A 9,672-nucleotide genomic window follows, 5' to 3' on the forward strand; every position below is an offset into this window, starting at 1 on the left:
AATAATCTGAGGCGAAGTGTCGATGCTTGTCGCTGAACAGATAAATCAGAGCATCAGAAAAACAAAGGCTTAGATCTTGAGCATACGCGAGAAAATGAAAACAGTCACGAACGTAGTAAAATACATTACAGAAAGTAAACATATACATCATACAAGAACTACAATTCTGACGTTAAAGCCCATCTTTGAAGATCACTGTGAATGAACGTGTAGATAAATAGTGTAGGAACTCGACTTGCGTGAAGAAATTAATCATAAATGTGTATTAAAAAAGTTTTTTAAAAGAAATTGTGAGTAAAATTACTTCCGCTGTGAAAAACGCTCTGATCGGAAGTGACGCAACGGCAGGTAAATCTCTTCGTAATGGAGTCAGACAGTGAAGAGATTGCAGTAGGGGTAAATGTCAACTCTTACGATGGTCCATTACCGTATAATTATGAGCCCCCTAGGCGAGAGAGGGGTCAGGCAGAGTTAAGGGGAAGGGTAAATGGACAGAGGAGAGAAGTAGAGTTGTGGTGTGAAGAGAATCGTTGGAGAATTGGGCAGGTGTCTTGGTGAGTGATCACAGGCTATAGCTAATTGTGGCTAACGTTGTCTCCATGTTTATCACATTGCAGTATCTTTAATAAATCATATTTAGCAATATTGCTGTCGACTTTGTTGTTTTTCAAGCATCCATGTAGATTGTCACCATCTATGCCAGCAACATGCGTCTCAAAATAATTAATTTAGATCCCAGATTTTAAATGAATGCTGTACGCTATAGCTTACATCTGTGGCGGTCTGGAAATTAAATTAAGGGTAACACTTTATTTTGATGGTCCCTTTATAGATAGTCTATAGATAGTCTGCTTACTATAAGTTACTTTACAAGTGCATATCTACTTACTCTCATCAGGATAGTATCTGTAGATTGTCTATTATGTGTTTTGTAACAAGCATTACACTGTATGTAACATGTATACAGCTATTAAACAGTCTGTCAGTAAAGTGTTACCAACGTGTTATCCATTTAGGTTGTAGATGTTCAACAGCATATTAACAGACATGCAACAAATCCTCAACAAGTTTTCAGTACTCTAAAGTACAACAAAGTAAGATCTTTTAAGTAGTCAGCATGTAGCTATTAACCAAAGTATCAACAGACTTTCACTAAACATTCAGTTGTCTATCAGTAGCAACACAAACATTTCAAATGAACTTTATGTATATATCAGGTTACTTACAATTGATATTTTTCTTTCGCAAGGATTTTCAGAAGCGCTCAACTAACAGTTTGTTGCATTTAAATTACATTTCAGTAGACTGTCATTTTACTTTGAGGTGAATTCATATATCCATCTGTTGCCATATTAGGCCCATCAAAATGAAGTGAAAATCTAGGAAATGCTGTCGAATGACTCTTACAAGAATTTCTTGTAAGATTCACCAAAAAAAAACCTTTCTGTAACAATAAAATGTTCCCCTCAGTTCAAACACTGTAGCAAATGACAGTTAGAAATATAAACAATGCAAACATCCTCTTAGCGAAGAGCAAACATAGCAAACAAACTTATCACTTATTCAGACAAAAAGGCAAAAGTGAACCTTTAATTTTCATCGATAACACTTTTTTTTTAACATCTCCCACAATGTGTTCTCGGCATCTCTCCGCAAACTCGGCTAGCTTCCCTGGTGTGAAGCTGATGCTGTTGAACTGCACCCTGTCTGCAAAGTACAGCTCTGCGATAGGGGCGAGCTGGGCCACTGCATTCCGAGAGACACCCTCTTTTCTGAAGGCTTTGGTCATGGTGGCTCCACGTTTCGTAAGCTTCAAAAGCCTTTTGTATCGACGTATGACATCACGAACATTATTAGCTGAAAAACAATTTAAACAAACAAAAGTGACTACCTCAATGGCAGAGATACTCCCCAACCAGTTTATTTTAAATAATATGAGGCCATATGTTTCTTTGGTTGTATTAGGTTTTAAGGCCAGTGATTTTTAAAATTTAGTTCAAAAGAATTTAACACATTTAACCCACCTTCAAATAATTTCACAAGGATATTTTCTTACTTTTGTTTGGTTTATTTTTCCAGATCAAGTTAAAAAGTAAACATCTTGAAAAGTGGATGTTTTAGAAAGTACTGCGGAAAGTTTTTGCGCCATCTAGTGGTTTAAAGAAAAAATAAAATCTAGGGAGCCTTTCACCCCGGGGGCCTTTAGCCCTGTTGTGCCCTATATATTAGGGGTGAAACGGTTCTCGGTAAAAAAATCGAACCATACCGTTCTGCACACTCGGTTCGGCACACACTTGCACCACAGTTCATCTGCACGTGATGACGCATACACATTTAGGATGCCGTAGGCTATGCTTTATATGACCAGTAATTTACATCATTTATCATCACCCAGGTGTTGATAGCGCGCGAGTGCAGGTGAGACCTGAACAGCACACGTTGCTATCTGCGTTTAAACCAAACTCATTTAAGCCTTGCCAATTTAAACATTCAAGTGCAAGTCGCGAAAGAGTGTGCGTGCTGTGAGAAGATTTGTGCACTCAACCAAATATTGAGGTCTCCTTCTTCTTTTTTTCTACACTCGAGAAAGAACGCATGTGTTCAGTTTCAGTGTACAGATCCATGTATTATGTCTTAAAGAGACAGCAGCCCTTGCATTCTTGCTCTCTGAATGTGTTTTTAATGTTAATCAAACAACAAAAGACAAGGAAATCACTCATTGCCCATGACGGAATAGTAACTTAATAATTAATAATGATTGATCTTTATTCAATTTATACAGTGAAGATTACATGCAATGTTGTTTTACATTTTATTAGCTACTTTATTCAATTTCTGTACCTTAAAACTGGATACATGAAAAACCAGAAAAAACTTTATTTATTTTTATCTTTGCTTTACTGTGTTTAATTGTGCTGTTTAATTATTTGTACTAATTTTCTTTATTTTTATTTGACATACCGAACCGTACCGAAACCATGAGCCTAAAACCGTGATACAAACCGAACCGCGAGTAATCTGAACCGTTGCACCCCTACTATATATAGTTTTTTTACTTTTTTAATGTTAATGCATGTTTGCATAAATCACTCAATTGTGTCAAATTATGTCAAAAATTGTTTGGAATCCTTAGAACCCATTTTCTCAAAACAGGATTTTATGACGGCCAGCATAGTAATATATCAATAGAAAGCTAAGACTTACAAATAATCACACATTTGGAGATTGTGTTAGTTTTGAAATTGTAGCTTTATGACACAGCTCATATAAATTATATAAATCACATCTATAAATTATATAAAGATTGAATGAGTGAACTCTTATTTTATAGTTTGTTACAAATATTGTTTGTCATTTGCTATTTTGTTTGTTTGAAATGGTGGTAGCACTTTATTTTACAGTATGTGTGTTTTCCTGGTACATATATAGTAATTATGTTGTACATACAGGTAAAAGAGTGGTAACACAAGGTACTTACCTGACATGTATGTACATGGAAACTAATAAGAAACACTGCTGTACTTTCCAATGGTACATACATGGTAATTACTTTGTACATATAGACACACACACACACACACACGCACATTAACTAACTGGTATATTCACTACTAATAAGAAACACTGCTGTACTTTCCAATGGTACATACATGGTAATTACTTTGTACATATATACACACACACACACACACGCACATTAACTAACTGGTATATTCACTAGTAAGTTGATACTAAGTACATGGAATTAGGACTATAAAATAAAGTGCATACTTGTACATAAACATTACATAGGAATTACCGGCTCTTACCAGTGGCCAGTTTAAACTGCTTAGACTAGTCTTAAAACTAAAGTCATCTATTTTTTTCTTCAAGACTGGTACTAACTTTGTAAAGTCAGTTACATAAAAAGGTAGATCAGTCTAATCAGAAAAGTAAGACTGATTAGCCCTAATTAACTGCTAGTTGGTCAAACTAGATCTTAAGTCATAGTCTTAACATAGAGGCTAAGTTTATGCAACCGGCCACAGGTGTAACTTACACGTTAACTAACTGGTATATTCACTAGTACGATCATAGTAAGTACATGGAAATAGGACCATAAAATAAAGTACACCCTTGTACATAAACATTACATAGGAATGACCAGCTCTTTAACCTTTGTAATAATAAGCTTAAGCATATTAACTAGTAAGGACTGTAAAATAAGATGCACTGTTGTGGAGAGCAATTTAGCATTAACAGTTCATAAAACACAACATAAATACATACATAGTGCAGCAAAACAATTACTTTATTTCTTGATAATTTTGTTTTTTAAATGGCATCAGTGAGAAAACACTATTTGGTAAGCCTCTGTTTTGTACTGTTGTTAACATGCACACACAGTAAGTAAGTGTCTGTTATGTGTGTTCACACTTGTCTGTAAGTACAACATAGTTACCATGTATATACCACTAGGAAGTACAGTAATAGGTCTTACTAGTTACCACACACATAAGTGCCTGTTATTACCCACACTTGTCCATAAGTACAACATAGTTACTGTGTATATACCATTAGTAAGTACAGTAATGTGTCTGTTGGTTACCATATACGGACACGATAAGTAAGTGCCTGTTATTACCCAACACTTGTCTATATGTACAAAGTATGTACCATGTTTGTACCAATGGAAAGTACAGCAGTGTTTCTTATTAGTTTCCATGTACATACATGTCAGGTAAGTACCTTGTGTTACCACTCTTTTACCTGTACGTACAACATAATTACTATATATGTACCAGGAAAATACACGTACTGTAAAATTTTTACTGTATTAGTTTTTCGCACACAAATATATCATGACTAATGTAAATGAATTAAGCATGGGAATCAGCATCCAGTAATATTCTTTAAAAAAATTTTTTTTTTTTGTGTTTCAAAGATAAAACGGTGTACATTATACAACATGAGGTTGAATAAAGTTTCCGTTTTCATAAACACATTTGTGTCTGTGGAGTGTGGTCTGTTCCTGTAAGTGTGAAGATGTGCAAAAGTATTTAAATTCTGTTTTATATGCAGTAATCCACACCTCTACCTAACTGCCTCTTCCTGTGCTATACAAAATGTGGATACGTATTTATAAGAATAAGTATTTGCATTGCAAATAATTAAATAAATAAATAAGTAGCTTATCATTCACTATGATTTAAACAGAAAAACAACCATAAAAAGTCAACTGTGTTTACCTCGTTTTATCTTGTCATATTCATTCTTGCCCTTCTTCTTGTTCTTCTTATGTTTCTTGCTTTTGTTTTTCTTGGTTTTCCTTTTCTTTGTTTTTCTTTGAGTCTCTTCAGAACTTGAACTTGAAGAGGAATCATCAGATGATTCTTCTGTGACCGATGACTCCACATCAGTTGATGTGTTCCCATCACTAGTTAGGTCATCAGCACCACTTTCTCCATGTGCCACTGAAGTACTAGGAATCAGATCTGAATGAAGAAATATAACAAATATTGCATCAAAATCAATACAAAGGCAATATACATTTTCATGATACATACAATGAATTTCTGGTGTACTATCTGAAACAGTGCTCAAAATACATTTTACACATCTAAAATATATATCTATACAATCTAATATATTCTATGTATATAATAATGTATAGATTATACAATTAATGTGTTGAGCTGTTACTTTGCTGTGCTGAAAGCTCCACAACTTGCTGCCGAAGCTCGCTGTTCAAGGCTTCCAACTCATTCACTTTATTTTGTAATACTTCTGCCTTGTTCTGCCACATCAGTATTTCTTGCTTTATTGGCTTCATTGTATTCACTGGAGCTAAAACAACAACAAAAACACTGTGACCCTTTTCACTGTTGTAAACAGTGATTACACATTTATGTAGTTTAGTTATATACAGAGTTAGCAGCACTATTATACACAAGCAACAGATCATACAAATATATAAAGACATAACAGATTTCCTATATATTGAAGGGCACAAATAAACTAAAGAAACCAGTGTGAAGTTAGGTGTAAGAAAACTGCTATATAATTATTTGTCAAATGACTTACCTTCACATTCATCCTCTACATTTTCTGCGTTGCGTTTTTTGCGGGTGTTGTAATGTGACATCTAATAATCAAATAAATAAAATAATTAATTAATAAATTATGTTACATGCAGAAGCATGCATACCATAAATTATTTCAGTGGGTGGCAAAATTTTCAAGGTAAGACCATAGGCCAGTTGCAAAGACAGTCTGGTAACACTTTTCAATAAGGTTCATTAATTAACATTAGTTAACTAGATTAGTTAACATGAATTAATAATGAACTGCACTTCTACAGCATTTATTAATATTTTTTAATGTTAATTTATTAAAATCAAGAGTTGTATTTGTTAACATTAGTTAATGCACTGTGAAGTAACATGAACAAACTATGAACAGCTGTATTTTTATCAACTAACTTTAACAAAGATTAACAAATACAGTATCAGATGTATTGCCAAGTTAACGTTAGCCAGTTCCCCAAGGGGTAATCAGTCTTAGTTTGTGTTTTTGGTCATAGATTTGACCAGTTTTTATGTAAGTGACTTAAAAATGACTTGATGACTAAGCAGTTCGTGCAACAGGCCCAGTTTCCTGAATGACAATGTTTAATTTTTCCACTTTGTCATTGTTATACTTCTGGTATACTTGTATACAAAAGCTTTTAGGCATTAAAAAGAAAATAACAAAAATGTAGTTTACTACTAGTGACTACAATATAGCCTGATACATTTAAATGGATCACACTATAAGTTTTTTTATAAACAAATAAAGCCAATCACTTTTCACTTCTTAAAACAATACTTTGAACATTGTCAAGTGACATAGTAACTTTAAATAAAAAGCTAAATAAAATACCTTTTTTTTCTGGAGCGTTCGATCACACCGTGCGGGAGTTCAAAAATTGCTTTCTGCCGTTAAAGAAGATCCACTGGGCGGCAAAACTTTTAAGCACCATAGTCTTCCTCAAGAGGGCGTTTGGCTGCTCCGAAAATCGTATATTCTATTCGAGTCTGTCTTATAACACTAAAACGTATAATATTTTTTTTTATTTTTTAAAAAGTACAACATATCATTACAATATATCTGAAATACAAATGAAAATCTGCCCCGGTAAGCTTTAAAAATGATTAAATAAACTTGGTTTGAGTAATCGGAAAACACTGTGTGACGACAGCGCTGAGATATGTATCAGGTACCTTATGACAACGCCGCTGGTGCAATCGGGACAGAAAAAACTACTAAATAATAAAACAAATAAACTTAGTTACAACTTAATAGTAATTAAACGTTATAAAAACAAATAGCATAGAGTATATTATTTTATTTAAAATAATAATTGTTGCCAAAACAACTGGGCCGTCAAGTCCCGCCCATTTCCGGATTTGTCTGTTCGCGCCTGATTGGAAACTGAAATCGCGCAGTTAGAGCTCAACATTAAAAAAACATTTGAATTTGCAGGTTATGAAGTTCGAGTAGGAAGGAAGATATCAAACAGAAGGTAAAAGAAGTAAAAAGAATAGTTGGACATTAAGGCTAATCCACCGTGTAGATGAGCACTTTATTAAGAGGACTCATTGAGAAAGTTTATGTTAGTGAAACGAAAAAGTCACGTCTGAAATTAATAAAGTGGATGCAAAGAAAAAGATTACTCCATGGTAAAATGAAATGCAGGCGATGCAAGAAACGCATGAAAATGGTGACCTCTTCTTGTAAAGATGGATACATCTGGTAAGTATCTGATTTATTCATTTATATGGATATTTAAATATAAGGCATGTTAAACAAGTTGAGAAAATAGCATCAATAGAAGTACCATTTAGATGATTATAACTGGGAAAAAATAAATAAAAAATAAAGGAAAACAGGTTTCCGTTCACATAAGCATTAATGGATACTTATATACTATTAGACTTTAACAAATCTTTTTGCTTTGCTACTTTTACAAAGTTTCACCATCTTATAGTAACACAGTACCTATCAGAAATCATTCAGATTTGGGTTCCATTTCAAATTGTGAAGAAATAATCTTCCAAAAATAATTTATATATATATATATATATATATATATATATATATATATATATATATATATATATATATATATATATATATTGATATGATATAAAAAGATTGACATCTTTATCATTGTGTTAAAAAATAAAGATTTTTTTTATTTTTTTTATTTTTTTTTTAGAGAAAGATTAAAATATTTTTTTCCTACGTACAAATTAACAAATTAAGAGACATCATTTCAGAATTTAACAAGATAATTCCAGACAGTGTGGGATGATGATTATATTAAAGAGTTAAAGTTTGAAGACCAATGAATGGGAATTCAAACAAAATTTAACAATCTTCAAACAAAATTTAATAATCTTTAACAGAGTAAATTAAATAATTCTGAAAGTTATATCTTTAATTTTATTGTTGTTGTTAAATGTTTCGTGTGCAATGAATCCATAACATGCAGTGTAACCAATTCACTAACAAATGAGTCTTGTGTCTGTAGCTCATATGACAATATGTCAAGGTAGTTATCAAGCCCCACTGTAGTAGTCTTTAGAATTTGCAAGTTGCCATATACATCTGTATGGATATAAATCGGGGCTTCTCAAACGCAAGTCAAAATAAATAAAATTAGATTATTTTGATATATATATATATATATATCCCCACTAAACCAGATCAGTCTAGGTTGATGGTTTTTTTGTTTGTTTGTTTGTTTTTTAAGGCAGTGCCAACAGGAATGTATTTTATATGATGAATATTTCTCATTTGCAGGCAGTGCAAGAAGTCATGTGGACGAAACAGAAAAAGCATTAGGACTAAGTCCATTTTTTCCCATTCCCATGCAAGCCTTTTTAGTTGGATGAAGTATATACACAGGTAAGTTTTTATTTTTTGTGTTCTCTAGTGCCTTTTCATCCATAAGTCTGCACATTTATTTTTTGCTTCTCTCCTTTTAAAACAATATTGTATGGCATTGTGTTTAGATTTTCACAGGGTCTCCATATGCGACAGGTGGATATGATGCTAGATGACATCTCAAATAGTAGTGCGACTCTGTCCAAGATGTCCATGAAATTGCGAAGTGTATGTGTGAGAAGTATGCGGAGGCTGAGGACAAAAAGAGGACAAAAAGTTGGTGGGCTCAATGTATGTGTTCACATTGACGAAAGCAAGTTTCGCCACAGACGAAAAGTAAGCCTTGACCTCAGAAAACATATCTAATATATCTTTACATGTGGATGTGTAGACAAGACACAATATTGTTACATTATTAATAAAATAAAAAATTAAAAGAAATTGAGATACTATAAATCTTGTAAAACTACTTAAATTTGGATTAGAAGTAGGCCTATCAGTTGGCATGAAAATATTTATTGTAAGGCTAGTGATTTTTACTTTTAGAAAACAGGAGTGTCTGACATAAATTTCTGTTTTTTCAGTATGCCAGAGGCCGTTTTGGAGGTGCATGGAGAAGGAAAAGCTGGGTATTCGGAATGGTTGAGATTTTGCCTTCCCGAAAACCAGTATTGCGGTTGGTGGACAAAAGGGACAAGACAACCCTTTTACCAATCATAGAGAAACATGTAAAAAGAGGCAGCATCATTCATAGTGATGAGT

General features: G+C 33.2%; 1 protein-coding gene and 1 long non-coding RNA gene across 2 annotated transcripts; one reads left to right on the forward strand and one right to left on the reverse strand.

The window, feature by feature from the left end:
* Positions 1-1,470: 1,470 nt before the first annotated feature.
* Positions 1,471-6,968, reverse strand: LOC137022630 (coiled-coil domain-containing protein 106-like). Its single transcript, XM_067389043.1, has 5 exons — positions 6,901-6,968; positions 6,064-6,124; positions 5,683-5,826; positions 5,229-5,474; positions 1,471-1,857 (listed from the first exon to the last, which is right to left on the reverse strand). Exons 2-5 carry the CDS (start codon positions 6,122-6,124, stop codon positions 1,556-1,558), a joined length of 753 nt encoding a protein of 250 aa, XP_067245144.1. The 5' UTR covers positions 6,901-6,968; the 3' UTR covers positions 1,471-1,555.
* Positions 6,969-7,273: 305 nt separating this feature from the next.
* Positions 7,274-9,168, forward strand: LOC137022631 (uncharacterized). The gene is made up of 3 exons (XR_010895413.1): positions 7,274-7,773; positions 8,827-8,931; positions 9,039-9,168. It is a non-coding gene; the product is annotated as an uncharacterized lncRNA (long non-coding RNA).
* Positions 9,169-9,672: the final 504 nt, after the last annotated feature.

The sequence above is a fragment of the Chanodichthys erythropterus genome, chromosome 7 (assembly GCF_024489055.1).
Source record: "Chanodichthys erythropterus isolate Z2021 chromosome 7, ASM2448905v1, whole genome shotgun sequence".
Taxonomy (NCBI): domain Eukaryota; kingdom Metazoa; phylum Chordata; class Actinopteri; order Cypriniformes; family Xenocyprididae; genus Chanodichthys; species Chanodichthys erythropterus.

Excerpts from the sequence above, each read along its gene's own strand:
- LOC137022630 (XM_067389043.1), bottom strand. The coding sequence starts at position 6,124 with ATGTCACATTACAACACCCGCAAAAAACGCAACGCAGAAAATGTAGAG. Across the intron at positions 5,827-6,063 it reads TGTAGAGGATGAATGTGAAG|CTCCAGTGAATACAATGAAG; the intron begins GTAAGTCATTTG and ends TTGTTGTTTTAG. Across the intron at positions 1,858-5,228 it reads ATATGACAAGATAAAACGAG|CTAATAATGTTCGTGATGTC; the intron begins GTAAACACAGTT and ends ATTGTTTTTCAG.